Genomic DNA, 21288 nt, shown 5'->3' on the forward strand with positions numbered 1-21288 from the left:
TGAGCCAGATTGAATTTTTTGAAATATGACAAAGCACATAGATGAAGTTAGAGCAGTGGATGTGGTGTATATGAATTTTATTAAGGCACTTGATAAGGTTTCGCATGGTAGGTTCGTTTAGAAAGTCAGGGGGCATAGAATCTAGGGAAATTTGTCTGTATGGATTCAGAATTGGCTTGCCCCTAGAAGGTACAGGATGATATTAGATGAAGGTCCATGGCCTGTGGTGTTCCACAGGGATCTGTTCTGCTCTTGGTGATTTTTATAAATGAGGAAGTGGAACGGTGGATTAGCAGGTTTGGAGATCACTTGAAGGATGGTGGTGTTGTGGATAGTGTAGAAGGTTGTCAAGGGTTACAATGGGACATTGACAGGATGCAGATCTGGGCTGAGGAGTAACACACGGAGATCAACCCAGAAAAATGTGAAGTGATTCACCTTGGAAGGTCGAATTTGAAGGTAGAATACAGGATTAATGGCAGGATGCTCAGTAGTGTGGAGGAACAGAGGGATCTTGGGGTCCACATCCACAGATCCTTTAAAGTAGCTGTGTAAGTTCATAGTGTTGTGAAGAAGGTGTATGGTGTGTTGGCCTGCATTAAACAATAGACAATAGGTGCAGGAGTAGGCCATTTGGCCCTTCAAGCCAGCACCGCCATTCACTGTGATCATGGCTGATCATCCACTATCAGTATCCAGTTCCTGCCCTATCCCCATAACCTTTGATTCCGCTATCTTTAAGAGCGCTATCCATCTCTTTTTTGAAAGCATCCAGAGACTTGGCCTCCACAGCCTTCTGGGGCAGAGCATTCCATACATCCACCATTCTCTGGGTGAAAAAGTTTTTCCTCAACTCCGTTCTAAATGGCCTACCCCTAATTCTTAAACTGTGGCCTCTGATTCTGGACTCACCCATCAGCGGGAACATGCTTCCTGCCTGCAGCGTATCCAATCCCTTAATAATCTTATATGTTTCAATAAGATCCCCTCTCAGCCTTCTAAATTCCAGAGTATACAAGCCCAGTTGCTCCAATCTTTTGACATATGACAGTCCCACCATCCCAGGAATTAACCTTGTGAACCTACGCTGCACTCCCTCAATAGCAAGAATGTCCTTCCTCAAATTTGGAGACCAAAACTGCACACAGTACTCCAGGTGTGGTCTCACAAGGGCCCTGTACAGCTGTACAAGGACCTCTTTGCTCTTATACTCAATTCCCCTTGTTATGAAGGCCAGCATGCCATTAGCTTTCTTCACTGCCTGCTGTACTTGCATGCTTGTTTTCAGTGACTGATGTACAAGAACACCTAGATCTCATTGAGCATCCCCTTTTCCTAACTTGACTCCATTTAGATAATAATCTGCCTTCCTGTTCTTACCAGCAAAGTGGATAACCTCACATTTATCCACATTAAAATGCATCTGTCATCTCACCCAGCCTGTCCAAGTCACCCTACATTCTCATAACATCCTCCTCATATTTCACACTGCCACCCAGCTTTGTGTCATCGGCAAATTTGCTAATGTTACTTTTAATTCCCTCATCTAAACCATTAATATATATTGTAAACAGCTGCGGTCCCAGCACTGAACCCTGTGGTACCCCACTGGTCACTGCCTGCCATTCCGAAAGGGACCCGTTAATCGCTACTCTTTGTTTTCTGTCAGCCAGCCAATTTTCAATCCATATCAGTACCCTGCCCCCAATACCATGTGCCCTAATTTTGCCCACTAATCTCCTATGTGGGACTTTATCAAAGGCTTTCTGAAAGTCCAGGTACACTATATCCACTGGCTCTCCCTTGCCAATTTTCATAGTTACATCCTCAAAAAATTCCAGAAGATTAGTCAAGCACGATTTCCCCTTCATAAATCCATGCTGACTCAGACCAATCCTGTTACTACTATCCAGGTGTGTCATAATTTCATCTTTTATAATTGACTCCAGCATCTTTCCCACCACCAACATCAGGCTAACCAGTCTATAAATCCCTGTTTTCTCTCTTCCTCCCTTCTTGAAGAGAGGGACAACATTAGCCACCCTCCAATCCACAGGAACTGATCCTAAATCTATAGAACATTGGAAAATGATTACCAATGTGTCCACGATTTCTAAAGCCACCTCTTTAAGTACCCTGGGATGCAGACCATCAGGTCCCGGGGACTTATCAGCCTTCAGACCCAACAGCCTATCCAACACCATTTCCTGCCTAATATAAATTTCCTTCAATTCATCCATTACCCTAGGTCCTTTGGCCACTATTACATCTGGGAGATTGTTTGTGTCTTCCCTAGTGAAGACAGATCCAAAGTACCTGTTCAACTCATCTGCCATTTCCTTGTTCCCCATAATAAATTCACCCACTTCTGTCTTCAAGGGCCCAATTTTGGTCTTAACTATTTTTTTTCCTTTTCACAGACCTAAAGAAGCTTTTACTATCCTCCTTTATATTCTTGGCTAGTTTACCTTCATACCTCATTTTTTCTCCACGTAGTGCCTTTTTAGTTTCCCTTTTGTTGCTCTTTAAAATTTTCCCAATCCTCCAGCTTCCCACTCGTCTTTGCTATGTTATACTTCTTCTCTTTTATTTTTATACTGTCCATTACTTCCCTTGTCAGCCGCAGCCTCCCCTTACTCCTCTTAGGATCTTTCTTCCTCTTTGGAACGAACTGATCCTACACCTTCCGCATTATTTCCAGAAACATTTGCCATTGCTGTTCCACTGTCATCCCTGCTAGGGTATTGTTCCATTGAACTTTGGCCAGCTCCTCCCTCATAGCACCAAAGTTCCCTTTGTTCAACTGTAATACTGACACTTCTGAGTTTCCCTTTTCCCTCTCAAATTGTAGATTAAAACTTATCATATTATGGTCACTACCTCCCAATGGCTCCTTTACCTCGAGGTCCCTGATCAAATCCGGTTCATTGCACAACACTAAATCTAGAATTGCGTTCTCTCTGGTAGGCTCCAGTACAAGCTGTTCTAAGAATCCATCTCAGAGGGACTCCACAAACTCCCTTTCTTGGGGTCCAGTACCAACCTGATTCCTCCAGTCTACCTGGATGTTGAAGTTCCCCATAACAACTGTAGCATTATCTTTGCGACATGCCAATTTTAACTCTTGATTCAACTTACACCCTACATCCAGACTACTGTTTGGGGGCCTGTAGATAACTCCCATTAGGGTCCTTCTACCCTTAGAATTTCTCAGTTCTATCCATACTGACTCTATGTCTCCTGATTCTATGTCCCCCCTCGCAAGGGACTGAATATCATTCCTCACCAACAGAGCCACCCCACCCCCTCTGCCCATCAGTCTATCCTTTAGTGAGGGGATTGAGTTCAAATGTCGTGAGGTAATGTTGCAGCACTATAAAACCTTGGTTAGTTTACAATTGGAATACTGTGTTCAGTTGTGATTGCATTACTATAGGAAGAATGTGGAAGCTTTAAAGACAGTGCAGAGCAGGTTTCCAGGATGCTGCATGGATTAGAGAGCATGGCTTATGAAGATAATTTGAGTAAGCTAAGGTTTTTCTCTTTGGAGCCAAAGATGATGCAAGTGGACTTGACAGAGGTGTACAAGATGATAAGAGGCATAGATTGAATGGATAGCTAGAGACTTCTTCTCAGGGTGGATATGGCTAATACAAGAGAGCATAATTTTAAGATAACAGTTGGAAAGTATAGGGGAAATGTCAGAAGTTTACACAGAGTGGGGAGTGCATGGAATGACTTGCAAGGGTGGTGGAAGGGATAGCTACATTGGGGGCATTTAAGAAACTCTTGGACAGGCATATGGATGGCAGCAAAATGGAGGACTCCTTACTCTACAACTTACAGGCTCATCACTAACAACAATGAGGCTGCCTACAGAGAGGAGATGGAAGAGCTTGAGGCTTGGTGCTAGGCAGACAACCTCTCACTTAATGTTAACAAGACAAAGGACATTGGTGGCACAGCAGTGGAAACTATGAGCAGTTTCAAACTCCTGGGAGTGCACACCTCGCACAAATTTCATGGTCCCAGAACACATCCTACACATTCAGGAAGGCACACCAATGCCTCTACTTTCTGAGGAGGCTAAAGAGAGCTGGACTTTGCACATCGATACTCACATCATTGTACAGATGCACAGTTAGAGAGCATCCTAACAAGTTGCATCACTGTATGGTATGGAAACTGCTCTATGGTGAACAGGAATGCTCTACAACAAGCGGTCAGAACTGCCCTATGCATCACCAGCACCAGCCTTCCTGCCAACAGGGACGTATGTACATAAAGTTGCCAGAAAAGGGCCAGTAACATCATGAAGGATCCCCCCCCCACCCTGTTCATGTACCGTTTCTCTCACTCCCATCAGGGAGGAGGCTATGTAGCATCCACGCCAGTACCACCAGACTCAAAACCAGTTAGTCCCCCAAGCAGTAAGGCTGATCAACACCTCCACCTGCTAACCCACCCCACCACACCCTCAGCCACCACTACTTTATCATTTCCTGTCAGTCACCTTATGTCCAGACACTCCTGTGCCTAGCACCACTTTATGGATGTACAATCAATTTTCTATATAAGCTATCTTACATATTGATACTTATTATGTTTTTTTTTAATTACTGTTGTGTTCCTTACCTTTTCGTGGACTTTTTGTGCTGCACCAGATCCAGAGTAACAATTATTTTGTTCTCCTTTATACTTGTGAACTGGAAATGACATTAAACAATCTTGAATTTAAATGGCATCCAGGCAACATCTCTGAATTCTGGATTTAGAGATTTAGTGGATTGAAGCAGCCCTAGAATTGATTAGTATTTTGTTCCTTCTGGTCCAAAAAACAGATTGACAAATTGAATTTTACCTTTTCTCTGAATATTAATAAACAAAAGAAGATTCCAAGTGTTAAGTAACTAACAAGCAACCACACAGTAAAATAAAGTTTATGTGTACATTGTCCTCTTCGTAGCCTAAGACTAAAATTACTCAGCTTACAATGGTCTAGTAATCAATATTAAACAGTTGCCTGCATTAAGACCCATTTCTCACGATTTTTTTTCTATAACTTATATTGTTAATGATTTTTATTCTTCCAAACAAATCAAAGCAGCAGCCTTCGCTCTAAATGGTCATACCTCACTTCATTTTGTTCTGTTTGTAACAGGGTCCTTTAGAAGTAGCTCAAGTGTTTCTGGCTGAAATTCCAGAGAATTCAAACCTATTCCGACATCACAATAAACTGAGATTATGCTTCAAAGAATTTGTTATGCGGTGAGTTGATTAAAATGCTTGATTAATTATTTGCTGAAACTACAGATAGAATGTGCAAATCCTTCACTAGTACCACAGATTATTCCAACTAGTAACTGAGTAATATAGGTGAGAAAAGCGTCATTATATAATATGAATTTTTTGTGTGCACCATGCTCTGCTGGAGCCTCGGCGACCACTTTTTCAAGTGGTTGTCTTGGAGGAAAGATTCTGTGAGTAGTCCCCCACATTCTTTTCACAGCGCAGTCTTTTTTTTTTACAAGGCCGAGTTGCGAGCTTGATACTCAACCCGGCATGGATGGAAAGCGTGCCCAGGAGCAGCCCGACTGGGTTCGTACTCGGGAACCTTCACTCTGGAGTCTGGCACTGATGTCACTGCGCCACCAGCCAGCCTTAATATGAATTATACACTGCAATTTGCCTATAACCACAATAATTCTACAGCAGATGTGATCTCAATGGCTCTCCACATGGCCTTGGATCACCTGGACAGTGCAAACGTTTATGTCAGGATGCTGTTTATTGACTATAGCTCAGCATTTAACACCATCATTCCTAAAGTCCTGATCAGAATGCTACAGAACCTAGGCTTCTGTATCTCCTTCTGCAACTGGATCCTCAACTTCCTAAACAGAAGACCACAATCTGTGCAGATTGGAAATAACATCTCCACCTCGCTGACTATCAACACCGGTGCACCACAGGGATGTGTGCTTAGCCCACCACTCTATTCTCTCTACACCCATGACTGTGTAGCTGGGCATTGCTCAAATGCCATCTATAAATTTGCCGATGATCACAACCATTGTTAGCAGAACAACACACACAAAATGCTGGAGGAACTCAGCAGGCCAGGCAGCATCTATGGAAAAAGTGCAGTCGACGTTTCGGGTCACCCCAGCATTCTGTGTGTGTTGCTCGTATTTCCAGCATCTGCAGATTTCCCCTTGGTTATTGTTAGCAGAATTTCAGGTGATGATGAAAGGGCAAGGTATACCAGGCAGCTGAGTGGTGCTGAAGCAACAATCTTGCACTCAACATCAGCAACACTAAAGAGCTGATTGTGGACTTCAGAAAGAGTAAGATGAGGGAACACAAACCATTCCTCATAGAGGGATCAGACATGCAGAGAGTGAGCAATTTCAAGCTTCTGGGTGTCAATATCTCTGAGGACCTAACCTGGATGCAAAATATTGATGCAGCTATAAAGAAGGCAAGACAGCAGCTATATTTCATTGGGAGTTTGGACACTTGAAACACTCAAACTTCTACAAATGTACCATGGAGACCACTCTAACTGGCTGCATCACTGTCTGGGATGGGGGGTGGCGGGGGAGCGGTGTTTGCTATTGCACAAGATCAAAGTAAGTTGCAGAAATTTGTAAAGTTAGCTCCAACATGGGTTCCACCCTCCGTAGTATCCAAGACATCTTTAAGGAGCAGTGCCTTCGGAAGGTGGCAAGCATCAATAAGGACATGCACCACCCAGGACATGCCCTCTTCACACTGTTACCATCAGGAAGGAGGTACAGAAGCCTGAAGCCACACATTCAGCGATTCAGGAACAGCTTCTTTCCCTCTGCCATCCGATTTGTAAATGGACATCGAACACTACCTCACTACTGCTTTTATTTCTGGGGTTCTTTTTGCACTGCTTATTTTAACATAACTATTTAATAGCCATGTGTATACTTAATGTAAATCAGTTTCTTTCTCTCTATATTTATTTATCATGTATTGCATTGTACTGCTGCCGTAAAGTTAACAAATTTCATGAAATATGTCGGTGATATTAAACCTGATTCTGACTCTGAAATTCATTCAAATCAGATGAGGTGATGATAGAAGTACAACAATTAGCCCAAGTGGACTGAGGAAGACTAGATCCCTATTCGTTATTGTTGTTAAGTAATTCCTGCAGGAAATGCTAATCTCAGGCAGAAAAAAGTATGCAATTTGGAGCCTTGATGAAGAAATTGACAGACTAGTCTGCCAATAATGGATAAGGTTTTTAAAACAATTTTCTACCCATATCCTTGCAAAGAGTTCAGGAATGGAAAGAGAGAACATAGAATAGTACGGCACAGTACAGGCCCTTCGGCCCACATTTTGTGCTGACCGTTAAACCCTGCCTCCCATGTAACCCCTCACCATAAATTCCTCCATATACCTGTCTAGTAGTCTCTTAAATTTCACTAGTGTACCTGCCTCCACCACTGAATCAGGCAGTGCATTCCACGCACCAACCACTCTCTGAGTAAAAAACCTTCCCCTAATATCCCCCTTGACCTTCCCACCCCTTACCTTAAAGTCATGTCCTCTTGTATTGAGCAGTGGTGCCCTGGGGAAGAGGCACTGGCTGTCCAATCTATCTATTCCTCTTACTATCTTGTATACCTCGATCATGTCTCCTCTCATCCTCCTTCTCTCCAAAGAGTAAAGCCCTAGCTCCCTTAATCTCTGATCATAATGCATACTCTCTAAACCAGGCAGCAAGAAAAAGGGATTATCACCAATGACTCCACTGTTAGAGGCCAGATCAACAATGAGATGAGGACAGGAAAGAGATCAGAAACCTTGTGTCATGGTGTCAGAATAACAACGCAGTCCTTAACATCAGGAGGAGCTGATTTTTGACAAAGGGTTAATTTAAACCCTTTGCATCCTTGGAATTAGAATTGGAAAAGGAAGCAGTACGGTGAAGACAACCTGTCTAATCAATTAAGCTGCATGTCAAGATAGTTGGCAGCTTCAAGTTCCCAGGCACTCATATCATCGGCATCCTCTCCTGGTCTCCTCAGACTGAAGTTGTGATCCAAAAAGCACACCAACATACGTACTTTCTTAGGTATCTGAGAAATTCGGCTTGACCACGAGGATTCACTTGAACGATTGCAGATGCACTCTGGAAAGTATTCTGACAGGTTGCGTCTCAGCTTGGTACGGCGACTGCTCTATTCTTGACTGACTGAACCTGCAGGGATTGGTAAATACCACCCAGACTATCACAGGCTTATCACTTCCTTCCATTCAGTCCAGCTTCACAGTTTGTTGCTTCAGGAAGCCTAACAGCATCATCAAGGATACCTGCCACCCTGGATATACCCTTTCTTCTCTTCTACCCTCTAGTACAGGGGTTCCCAACCTTTTTTACGCCAATGACTCGTACCATTAACTGAGGGGTCCATGGACCCTAGGTTGTGTACCCCTGCTCTAGGAGAAGACAATGGAGATTGAAAGTCTGGATGACCAAACTCAAGAATAGCTTCTTCCCCATTGCTGTCGGATTCCTGAACTTGTCAGCTCTTGTGCATCCTCTTCTTGATGCTGCCGCCATGTTTTTGTACTCTCAATTCTTCCTCTCCTGCTATTGCACTACTTCAGATTGCTCCACTATCTGCACCAACTATTGTTCTGAGCTTGTTACTGTACCACGTATACCGTTTATCCTGTGAGCTTCATTCGAACAAGCCGTTTCATTGCACCCTGGTATATGTGATGATCAACTAATCTGAATCTGATCATTTGATAAGAACAAGGAATCAAATGAAGGCACAAAATTAATATGCCTTTGGTTTAAGGCTTTGAATCAAAGTCTTCCTTCAAAAACGTTCAGGACCACTTGAGAAAATTAGCTTATTCACAAAATCCAATTTATTTTCCTCTGCATTGATGCTTCAATCGATGCATTTCTCTTTGAGCAAAATCTACTTTGAAATGAATAATTTTAAATTAGTGAAAAACACTTATTGAAAGTGTTGAAATTGAACTTGCCTTAATTTCTTGGGAATATATTAGCAGTGTGTTAATTTAGAATGAAAACCCTTTGCATCCTTGGAATTAGAATTGGAAGTTGAATTGGTTTATTATTGTCAGATGTATTGAGGTACAGTGAAAAAGTTGTTCTGCCTACTGTTCATACAGATCAAATCATTATACAGTGTGTTGAGGTAGTACAAGGTAAAACAATAAAAGAATGCAGAATAAAATGCAACAATTATAAAGAAAGTGCAGTTCAGGTAGATATTTAGAAGCAAGTTCATAACAAGGTAGATTGTGAGGTCAAGAGCCCATCTTGTTGTACTAGGGAACAATATAGTCTTATACAGTGGGGTAGAAGGCATCCTTGAGCATGGTGGTAGGTGCATTAAAATTTTTGTGTGTTCTGTTTGATGAGAGAGGGGAGAAGAAAGAATGTCTAGGCAGGGTGGGGTCTTTGATTCTGTTGGTTGCTTTCCTGAAGCAGCAAGGAGTACAGACTAAATCCATGGAGGGGAGGCTGATTTCTGTAGGGTGCTGAGCAGTGTCCACAACTCCCTGCCTTTCCCAGTGCCCCGTTCTGAATGTTATCTTTTAAACAAGTCCACTCATTTCAAAATCAGAATAAATATTTAGAAGCCATCAAACAAATTGCTGGAGGAACATCAGTGGGTTGAACAGTATGTCAAGGGGTAGGAAGGAATAATCAACACTTCAGATCATGACTCTGCTTCAGGACCAGCCTCCTGACATCCTCTTTAGTCCTGACCAGGGTTTTTACCTGAAATATTGATAATTACTTACCCCACCATCACTAGATGCTGCTGAAGCATATTGAGTTCCTCCAGGGGTTTGTCCTTTGCGCCAGAATCCAGAATTTGCATTCCCTAAATACTCAACAGTTAAATTTGGACTCAAGTAAATAAATAATTCAGACGAAGATCATTTTTCAATATAATAAATGATTATGATTCCTGTTCTCTTGGCCTAACTCTACCAGTAAGTGCAGTTGTGGGAAGGTACGTAGGTAGCAGCTTGTTGGAAAGCTGAAGACACAGCAAGGGTAGTCTTCACCTGCTCGACTCCAAATGCAGAATGAAATAGGTAGAACGGGGAAGCAGCCAAATCTTCCTGAACAATACAGAGGAGAAAGTACTTACCTATCAAACAATAGCTTACTTACATAAAGGGAGATATTACACAAAATCAATACATTAAGTATACATAGATCCTTCAAAATCAGACTGATTTCAAAAGTAATTTAAATCCTCCTCATTCCTTGTTTTTTACTGAATGTCTTTCCCTTCTAGCTGTGGAGATGCTCTGGAGAAGAATAAACATCTGATCGCTTCTGACCAAAAAGAATATCAACAAGAACTGAAAAAGAATTACAACAAATTAAAGGAGAGCCTGAGACCAATGATAGGGAGAAAGATTCCAGACTTGTATAAACCAGTAATAAAAATTCACCGGGAGTCCAAGTAAGTAATACAACATTAACTCTTCTGTTATTTAGCTTCAAAAAAAGATATTTTTTTTAAGTTAGCATTAAATTTCAGTTTGAATCACATACAAACCTTCAAAATGTGAGAAACCTGTTAGATATTTCTGATATTTGCTATGTTTTTATTCAAAATCTGTGAGGATTAAAATGATTGTTTTTCCAAGACTAAATTTATTGGGATTTGTCATGAGCCAGTGGCTTACAGGTAGGAAGCAGATAGTGGTGGGTGGAGGTTGTTTCTCAGAATGGAGGTGGTAACTAGTGGTGTGCCACAGGGTGGTGTTGAGACCCTTTACATAAATGATTTGGATGTAAATGCACAAGGCCAGACCAGAAAGTTTGTGAATGCCACAAAATTAGGAGGTGTTGTTGATATTGAAGAAGATTATCTTAGATTTCAGGGGAGTCTTTATCTGTTAAGGAAATGTGCCTAGGTGTGGCAAAGAGATTTCCATATGTAAAAGAGTGAGGTGCTGCATTTCGTAAAGTCCAACAAGTGTAGGATTTATACTATGAATGGTAGGGAACTAAGGAATATAATGGAACAGAGGGACTTATGAGGATAAATATATTGTTTATTGAAAGCAGAATCACTGGTATACAAGATGGTAAGAAAGGCATTTAGCACACAGGCTTCCATCAGTCAGGGCATTGGGGTTACATAATAGTTGCAACAATATGTTGCGGTTGTATACGTTATTGATGAGGCTGCAGTTGGTATTGTGTACTCTTTGGGTCACCTTCTCATAGGAAAGATGTGGCTAGACTGGAAAGAATGCAGAAAAGATCCAGGTGGATGTTTCCAAGACTAAGGAGCCTGAGTTACAGAGAGAGGTGGACCAGGCCAGGTCTTTACTGCCCGGAGCGAAGAATGAGGGGTGGCCTTACTGAAGTATTTGAAATTACACAGTTGGAAGGTAGACAGTAATTGTCTTTTACCCAGGGTAGAGGAATCCAAAACTAGGGGACACGGATAGAGGGTGAGAGGGAAAGATTTAAAAAAGTGCCTGGGGAGCAACCTTTCACACAGAAGGTGTTGTGTAAAGGGAAAAGGCTGCCAGAAGAAGACAAGTACAATAGTATCACTTAAAAAGCGCTTGGATTGGTACATGGAGGGGCAGGGCTTAGGGGGATATGGGCCAAGCTCAGGAACTTGGGTGGACACCATGGTCAACATGGACAGGTTGAGTAGAGTAGCCTGTTTCCATCCTGATGTGCCAGTTTACCTAGGGGATCCGCCACCCCGCTGCAATCAGATCTATTGCACCATGCACTAGAAGTGCAAGAACTGCTGAAGGGCCATGCTGGGAAATTGTACAGTTGATTCATCAAGAACCCTATCAGGGTGCAGACTTCAAATGGATGCATGTGTGGGTGTGACATCTAGTGTGGCTCTGAGGAGGGGCATTTTGACAAAGTTCAAAGTAAATTTGTTATCAAAGTACATATATATCACCATATACAACCTGAGATTCATTTTCTAGCAGTCATACTCAATAAATCTATAGAACAATAACCACAACAGAATCAATGACAGACTGCACCAACTTGGGTGTTCAACCAGTGTGCAAAAGACAACAAACTTGCAAAAACAAAAAGAAAGAGATAATAATAGTAAATGAGTAAGCAATAAATATCAAGAACGTGAGATGGAAAGTCCTTGAAAGTGAATCCGTAGCTTGTGGGAACATTTCAGTGATGAGGCAAGTGAAGTTGAATGAAGTTATACCCTTGGGTTCAAGAGCCTGATGGTTCAAGGGTAGTAACTGTACGTGGACCTGATGGTACGAATCCTGAGGTTCCTGTACCACCTTCCTGATGGCAGCAGTGAGAAGAGAGCATGACCTGGGTGGTGCGGGCCCTTGATGATGGATGCTGCTTTCCTGCAACAACGCTCCATGTAGATGTGCTCAATGGGTGGGGAGAGTTTTACCCGTGATGGACTGGGTTGAATTCACTACTTTTTGCAGGATTTCCTGTTCAAGGGCATTATGTTTCCAGCCAGTCAATATATTCTCCACCACACATCTTTGGAAGTTTGTCAAAGTTTTAGATGTCATGCCAAATTTTCGCAAACTCCTAAGGAAGTAGAGGCGTTGCCATGCTTTCTTCATAATTCCACCTGTGTGGACAGATTGTCCAAAATAATAACACTGAAGAATTTAAAGTTACTGACCCTCTCCACCTCTGATCCTCCAATGAGGACTTACTCTTGGACCTCTGGTTTCCTTCTCCTGAAGTCAATAATCAGCTCCTTGGTCTTGCTGACTTTGAGTTATGGTTGTTGTTGTGGCACCACTCAGCCAGATTTTCAATCTCCCTCCTGTGTGCTGATTCATCGCCACCTTTGGTTTGGTTTTCAATAGTAGGATCATCAGCAAAGTTCAATATGACATTGGAGCAGTGCTTAGCCACACAGTCATAAAGGTAAAGTGAGTAGAGCAGGGGGCTAAGCACACAGCCTTGTGGTGCACCTGTGCTGATGGAGATCGTGGAGGAAATGTTGTTGCCAATCCAAACAGACTAGAGTCTGCAAGTGAGGAAATGGAGCATCCAATTGTACAAGGAGGTATTGAGGTCAAGGTCTTGAAGCTTCTTGATTAGTTTTGAGGGGATGATAGTGTTGAACGTTAAGCTGTAGTCAATAAAGAGTATCCTGATGTACGCACCTTTGCTGTCCAGATGTTCCAGGGTTGAGTGAAGAGCCAATAATAAGGCATCTGTTGCTGACCTGTTACTCTGGTAGGCAAACTGGAATGGATCTAAGTAGATCCTCAGGCAGGAATTGATATGTGTGTAAAAAGGGCCTGAAGGATCATTGGGGACCCGAGTCACCCCAACCACGAACTGCTCTAGCTGCTACCATCTGGGAAACGGTACCGCAGCATAAAAGCCGGGACCGACAGGCTCCGGGACAGCTTCTTCCACCAGGCCATCAGACTGATTAACTCATGCTGATACAACTGTATTTCTATGCTGTATTGACTGTCCTGTTGTACGTACTATTTATTATAAATTACTATAAATTGCACATTGAGACAGACGTAACATCAAGATTTTTACTCTTCGTGTATATGAAGGATGTAAGTAATAATGTCAAGTCAATTCAACATTTGTCATCAACAATCTCTCAAAGCACTTCATCACAGTGGGTGTAAGTGTTACTAGATGATAGTCATTGAGGCGAGTTACCATGTTCTTCTTACACTCCAGTATAATTAAAGCCTACTTGAAGCAAGTGGGTACCTCAGACTGCCAAAGCGACCGATCTCAGTGAACGCTCCAGCCAGTTGATCAGCACAGGTCATTAGTACTTGGTCAGGTACCCCAACTGGCCTGTATGTTTTTCGTAGGTTCACCCTCCTGAAGGCTGCTTGAACGTCGGCCTCTGGAACTGAAATGATGGGATCATTGGGGGCTGTGGAGTCCATGAGGGTTCCTCCATGTTTTAACTGTCGAAGTGAGCATTAACAGTATTGAGCTCATCTGGAAGTGAAGCCCTGCTCTCACCTATGTTGCCTGATTTAACTTTATAAATATTCAAGCTTTGCCTCAAAAGTCGAGCATCTTTCATTGATTCAAATTTAGTCCAGAATTGCCCCTTTACCTGTGAGATGGCTTTCTGGAGATCGTACCTGGACTTATTGTAACTTTCTTGGTCATCAGACTTGAATGCCTCTGACTGCCTCTCAGCAGATTGCGAATTTCATGGTTTATCCAGGGCATCCGATTGGAGAAGTCTCTGAATGATTTTGTGGGGTCACACTCATCTCCAACTGTTTTAACGAAGTCCGTAACAACCATCAGATTCTCAGATGAGTCCTTGAGCACAGCCCAGTCCAACCATCTCGAGGCAATCCCGTAGCCACTCTTCTGCCTTCCACGACCACCTCTTTGTTGTCCTAATCTCTTGTGCTTTGCTCTTCAGTCTCTGCCTGTATGCAGGTAGGAGAAGGACAGCCAAGTGATCCGATTTACCAAAATGTGGTCTGAACGTGGAACGGTTGGCATTCCTTATGTTAGTGTAACTGTGGTCTAGTGTGTTGGGAACTCTGGTGTTGCATATCATATACTGATGGTAATTGGGCGGGAATTTCTTCAAACAAGCCTGATTGAAGTCCCTGATTATGGCTTGAAATGCGTCAAGATGGACTGCTTCTTGTTTGGAGATGGCATCATGCAGTTTCTGAAGCACTTGATTATAGTCCGCAACTGGTGATATGTAAACTGTGGTCAGGGTTATGGAGGACAACTCCCTAGGTAAATAGAACGGGCAGTGTTTGACCATTAGGTGTTCAAGTCTGTGGAAACATGAGTTCAACATAACAACTGCATCAGAACACCACCAAGAGTTTGTCATGAAATACGCGCCTCCACCTTTTGCCTTTTCCAAATCAGCAGTTTGGTCCATATGGAAAGTTGAGAAGACTTTCAGACTGATCATTTGTATCTGCCATGCTAGGAGAAAGCCAAGTCTCATGCAGACATGGAATACAACAGTCCCTCAATTCCCTCCAATACAGCCCCCAGGTCCTCAATTTTGTTCTCCAGCAAGTGCACATTTGCTGACAGGATGCTGGGTAGAGGGGGCCTCATCCCTCTGCGTTTCAGCCTGGCTTGGAGTCCACCCTCCTGCCTCGCTTCCGGCCATGGCGATGAAGCTTTGTTCACTTAAAGGTGCTGTACCTGCCTGCTCCGCCGAGACCTTCAGACAATCGTGAAACCTGTAGATCGTTAAGCTGATTTGAAAGTACATTGTTTAGAGGAAAATTACATGCTGGAGATTGCAGTGAGAGCAATTCAGTAGAGGTATATTTAGAAGTATTGTCTGCAGCCAACAGAACGTCACCATGCTTCACTGACACCATCATGAATCAACAATCTGCAGTAATCTGGAGTTTGATCTAAAGTCCTTAGGACACCCATACTTTTTGAAAAGTCATTGAATAATAGAATGTTTACAATGTGCAAGGAACCATTCAGTCAGTGTGAATGCATAGCTGCATATTAGTACAAATAAGCAAACACCTCTCTCTATAGCATTGCATATTCTCTCTTTTTAGATAATTATCCATCATCCTTGAAACACTGAAATAGAATCTACCTCCAGTGTCACAGATTCTCAACACAAATGTAAAAATGTGTAAAAATGTTATTCTTTATGTAACTTGTAGTTCTTTTGACAGTCATCTTCATTCAATATCCCCAGTTCTTTAATTGTCCACCATAGGAACACATTCTTTCTTATTTACTGTTTCTTTATGATTTATGATTTTAAATAACTTTATCAGGTCCTCTCACAAATCCTTCTGTCCTAAGATTAACCTCAGCTTTTCAAGTTTATGTACAATGTCCTTCATTCCTGCAATCATTTTGGTAAATCTCTCTGATAACCTTTCCAAAGTATGACAGGCAGAACTTAAAATAACAATCAACTATTGTTTTATAAAAATTCATTTTGACTTCCTGGCTCTTGTTGTCTATACACGTGATCCTATTTGATTTTCCAATCACATTTTCAACTTATCCTGCCATTTTTCATTAACATATGCCCAGATCTCTCATATTGCTATTAACAATTATGCCTTCTGGTTTGTGTTATCATTTCTTATTCTTCCTATCAAAATGTAACACCTCAGAACCTTCAGCATTAATTTTCATCTATCCAGTCAGTCGATCAGCATGTCCATATTTCCTTGATGTTTACTGCTATTCACCTCCAGCTTGTTGATCATTTGCAAAGTTAGAAATAATGATTGGGGTGTATAGGCCATAAATGATTTAGAGGTGTTGGTAATAGTTACCTCTGGGAATCTCCACTGTATACTTCACATTTCAAAAGCAAACTTTAAAATTAATCATTTTCCTATGCACGTTGCTACAGATTGACATCAACTGGGGTTCAAGCATTGGTTCTGAGATTTATTCAAAAAAAAGATCAAATTAGACACAATTTGCTTTTCATATAAAAGAGGTGGCATGGTAGTGTAGCTTTACAGTACCAGCGACCTGGGTTCAATTCCCATCGTTGACTGTAAGAAGTTTGTACGTTCTTCCCATGACCATGTAGTTTTCCTCCGGGTGCTCTGACTTCCCCTGCATTCCAAAGACATATAGTTTAGTAGGTTAATTGCTCACTTGCGTGTACTTGGGTAGCACAGATTCACTGGACCTTAGGGGCCTATTACTGTATTGTATCTCGAAATAAAATAAATGCATTCTAGTCTTCTCTAATTAATCCACACTTCTGCAAGGGACTGCAATTTCAGTCCCCAATTTAATATTTCAAGAACTTTTATTATTACCAATGCTAACCTGATTGGGGTCAATTCTTTTTATGAATAAAGGAAAATATTTTAAATTTTCTCATTCTCAAGCACTACCTGTGAATCTGTGCATATTTAGAAGATTGTGGTCAGGAATTCTGCATTTTCTTCCCTGTTTCCCGCAGTAACTAGTATGCATTCCATCTGTACTAGTGATTTATTCAAATTATATGCAACTACTCTCTTGCCAATTGTTCACTAATCCAAAATTTCAACTACACCTTCCTTTGCTGAGACCACAGAAGCATATTCTTCTTGTGGTGAAGGTGAAGGCAAAGTGCCTCAGCTAAACCCTTGGCTCTAAGATTAGAATTAACTTTTACTCCCAAACTAGTTACCTGGGGCCATGTTTACTATCTGGTGCTGGTGATCATTGTGGACTTTCTGTGGGCTGCAGAAAATTGTTCCAAAGTTCCTCTTTTGAATTACTTTCACTGCAATATAACTTTCCTCCAAACAGTGGACTTTTAAATCAGCTCAATGATCTTCAGATCTAACTACACTCACTTGCCCCTTCAGTGAGATGTTTCCCACAAGCAATGTTCTCACTTTAAGTGCTCTTTATCTCATTATCTCATGTTCTCATTACTTATTGTTATTTATTTATATTTGCATTTGCACAGTTTGTTATCTTCTGCACTCTGGTGAATCTTTCATTGATCTTGTTACAGTTACTATTCCATAAGATTTGCTGAGTATGCCCACAGGAAAATGAATCTCAGGGTTGTATATGGTGACATATATGTACTTTGATAATAAAATTTGTTTTGAACTATTAACTTTGATTCTCTCAGGTGAGTGCTCCAAACCTATCATTAGTTTCCCTCCAAAACTTCAGACAATCTACTTCACATTCATTTGAACACAATTCTTGTTTGCATAGTTTAAAGCCTTCTCAGTGACCCCAGGTTAAATTTGGTGCTGTCTGCGTACATGAAGGAGGTAAGAAGTTTGCCATGATACAACCAAAAACAAGCTGAAAACATAGAAGAGCTATAAGCTAGTTGCTGAAATTAATATCAGCCTCAACTTTAGAGCAAGCTGCCTTTTCATAGTTAGCACTGGAACACCAGAAGACTTAGCCCATGTGTTATCCATAAATGTTTCAAGAACATGTTGGCATGATATTCATCATGGTTTATGACATTAACATTTTCACTAATGAACAATGGAGGCAGTGGGAGAAGTCAGCACAATCCATTTGAGTCTATTCCTTGGAATTTAAAAACATGAAGGGTGACCCTTTTCAAATATGTAAGATCCTAAAGGGCTTGAGAGAATAGATGTAGAGACGTTTTCATGAGTGAGAAGGTCACAAACAAGAGAACATAGTTACAAGCTAAAAGTATGTCATTTACAACTGAAATGCATAGAAATTTCTTCACTCCGAGGGTAGTGAATCTCTAAATCTCTTTGCCTGTCAACACCTAGTGCCTGGATCTAAACATGAAAAATAGTTGGGTACAGTACCAGAAGGTGGAACCTGCCTGAGAAATGTACATCAGGCTGAAACAGCGCATTCAAGAAAGGAATGGGAAAAGTTGTTTGATTGACTAATGAACACTATTTCATGCATAAGAATATCTGACCTGTCAATATATCTTATTGTAATGCTTTCTTCAGTCATTATTGGTAACACTTTTTTTCTACTCTAAGGGAATCTTTTAGAAGATCAAGCTTCAAGAGAAATGAATCATCACTATCAAACTCACAGAACAGCTGATGGAATTTGTCAATGAGAGTTTAGGATTGAGCTTTTAAGGGCAACTTATTGAGCTCTAAACAGCCATCAAGGCAACCATGTGAGAAATATGAAAACTGCAATCAATATCTTCTTCAAAGTGAAACACTTTTAATGAAGTATATAGTCCACGGGTGGGCACTGATATCATTTACTCCATGAAAAGACAAAACTGCCAGATGCCTTGAACTGTTGCTAGTTAACCCAGCTTGCAAATACGGTGCAATTGCTCCTCCTATTAATATATACATTTTTATCCAGATGCTTTATTGTTTCCAAACTCATGACTATGTGAGTGCCACAATGTTTACATAAGCTGCTGTTTCATCCTCGAGCTCAGGGTCCTGAACTTTTTATGCCATGGACCAATACTGTTAAGCAAGGGGTCTGTGGGCCCCAGGTTAGGAACCCTTGCTCTAGCTTAATGTCCAGTGTTCCATATTCACTCTGCCGTTCTGTATTTGACTTATTATATTTCATTGTCACATTTTGATAATTCTTCAATGCTATTACTTCCATTTATGTAACTGTTTTATAAGTATAACATATGCTTTGAACTAATCAGATCTCTTAGTAGTCAGTTGTCAATAATGAGTTACAAAACTTGATACCTCCATTATTAAACATGTTTAAGATGCAATACATACAGAATAGCATTAATTTCCACTTTTGGTTCTTAATGCTATTTCAGTATTTATGGAACCAGCTTTATTACATTCTTTGGTCCAAGGAGGGAATATCAAGAGTGAATTAATGAAGAATTTTACATAAATGACTATAAGCATATATGTTGATCTTAAACATCCCAGCAAATCCCCTAATGCTGAACAGTCAATCCTCATTCCCTACTATCTTGGAAATTATGCCTGTTCTGTTCTCATCAATAACTTGTACAGAACCAGCACCCTCTGAAAGCTGAGCTGGTCAGAGCTGACTGTAATGATTCGTCAAAGCAATGCAATTTTGATTTTTTTTATAGAAACATAGAAAATAGGTGCAGGAGTAGGCCAATTGTTTTATATAAAAACAATTATATCCATATTCCAAAATACATCTGTAGACTTTGACTGAAAATGGAGGCAACATTGCAGACTGCCATAATTCCTCATTGATTGTCTGCTGTAGGTCCTCTGTTGATCAGGGTCGACCAGGATGTTGCAACTCAGCTGCCTATGTAAGCCAGTATGCAAAACCAGGGCAGTATGGTATGGAGAGCAAGCTACTGCCTATGTAGCAGGCTACTCCCCTCCACACAGCTAATGAATCCAAAAGAGCAGCAGAGACCAATACAGTTTCTCACCAGCGGCATTGCATTCAGTGTAAGACTGCCTTAAGGACTCTGGCTCTGGATATTTCCTCAGGGTTTACTCCTGAATCCTTCACTGTGAGTGGGTAGCCGCTAGGCAGCCGAGGTTTGAGATCGGAGTTTCCCTCCTCCTAGGTGAGCTGCCAACCACGGCTAACAAGCCCCATCTGCCCAAAGCAACTGGTTTTAAGGTGCCAGTAACCTGCCTTTGCCCCTTCTCCTGTCAGTAGAAACTGTTCCACCAGGCATATTAGCTAAGCCACACACAAAAGCCAGGAGCTGGACTTGGTTGTTAGAGGCCATATGAGGCACATGCCATTGAGAGCATTTAATAGGTGTTGGGAGCTTATCCCCACTACCTCCCCATGGTGATGACAACATTAAGGAATTGTATATTACTGTATCTAATGTACAGAAACTTCTAAATATGCAACTAAGTACTCATCAAATGAAGGTGGTATGACCTAATGCTATTGTTTCAAATGTTTTTTCTGTGTTATGCATTCATTTTTAATTTTTTGAATTCTAAGTGCTGTATATTGTATGTATAGATAAGATTCTCCTTGTAAAAGTAAAAAGCTTTTCTAAAAAAATTATGAAGATGTATTGATGTAAATGTATCATTGAGTTACTTGCTCATTATGTTCTAGAATCAAAGAAATTCACAGCTGATACAACTAAAGCTACTTTGTTCTCAACATGTTTTGCTATCTTTTTCACCAATTTTTTCATATTGTTGACATTGGTTCAACTCTTAATGCTACAGCACGAAATTGAATGGCCACCTCTGACCATTTTCTCTTTTTTCTGAGTTCTGTTGAAGTGTTCCCAACCCAAAATTGTTTCTCTTTCCATGATGCTGTCCATTTTCTGTTTTTATTTCTGATTTCTTGCATTTACAGTTTCTTGATTTCCATATTGGAAGTTAGAAAAAAAGACAAGTTTGATCTATGTAGCTTTTTACTGAACGCCTCCAAATCACAAAGGTAAGCCATGATCAACAATAGCAGATGTACCTCTATTTCTTTGTAACAGGACAACTACCTGGACAAGTTCTTTGCCCTGTATCGCACCCTGGAGGGCCAGGTGATATTCCCAATTTGGATCCTGGGCCAGAAGATAATGGAATATGACCTAGAGCATGAGCTGAAGTTGAGTATAATCTCACTGCCTTCAGCCTGGCTTGAATCATTGGTACTGTTTCTGCACCAAGTCCTCGATAATCTACTCAGTGGGAAAACACCCATATCTTTTTTTCCAGAAATAAAGTTAAATTTACACAATATTGAGACTAAATTAATAACCAAATCAAAGCAAGTTTTTTCACTTCTCATAAAATGTTCATTCAATAATATTTGAACAAGAGAAAAGATTTTTTTTAATG

At 41.1% G+C, this 21288-nt stretch overlaps 1 protein-coding gene across 8 annotated transcripts in view; it reads left to right on the top strand.

Annotated features, from left to right (window-relative positions):
- Positions 1-20581, top strand: part of dock8 (dedicator of cytokinesis 8) — a 256091-nt gene extending 235510 nt beyond the window's left edge. For all 8 annotated transcript variants that reach the window (XM_072281729.1, XM_072281730.1, XM_072281731.1 and 5 more), the window contains 3 exons: positions 5162-5268; positions 10338-10508; positions 18514-20581. In XM_072281729.1, coding sequence (XP_072137830.1) covers positions 5162-5268; positions 10338-10508; positions 18514-18580 — 345 coding nt within the window. In that variant the 3' untranslated portion in view covers positions 18581-20581. The remainder of the gene's footprint in view (positions 1-5161; positions 5269-10337; positions 10509-18513) is intronic.
- The last annotated feature ends 707 nt before the right edge of the window (positions 20582-21288 follow it).

This window comes from Mobula birostris, chromosome 17 (genome assembly GCF_030028105.1).
Source record: "Mobula birostris isolate sMobBir1 chromosome 17, sMobBir1.hap1, whole genome shotgun sequence".
Classification (NCBI taxonomy): Eukaryota; Metazoa; Chordata; class Chondrichthyes; order Myliobatiformes; family Myliobatidae; genus Mobula; species Mobula birostris.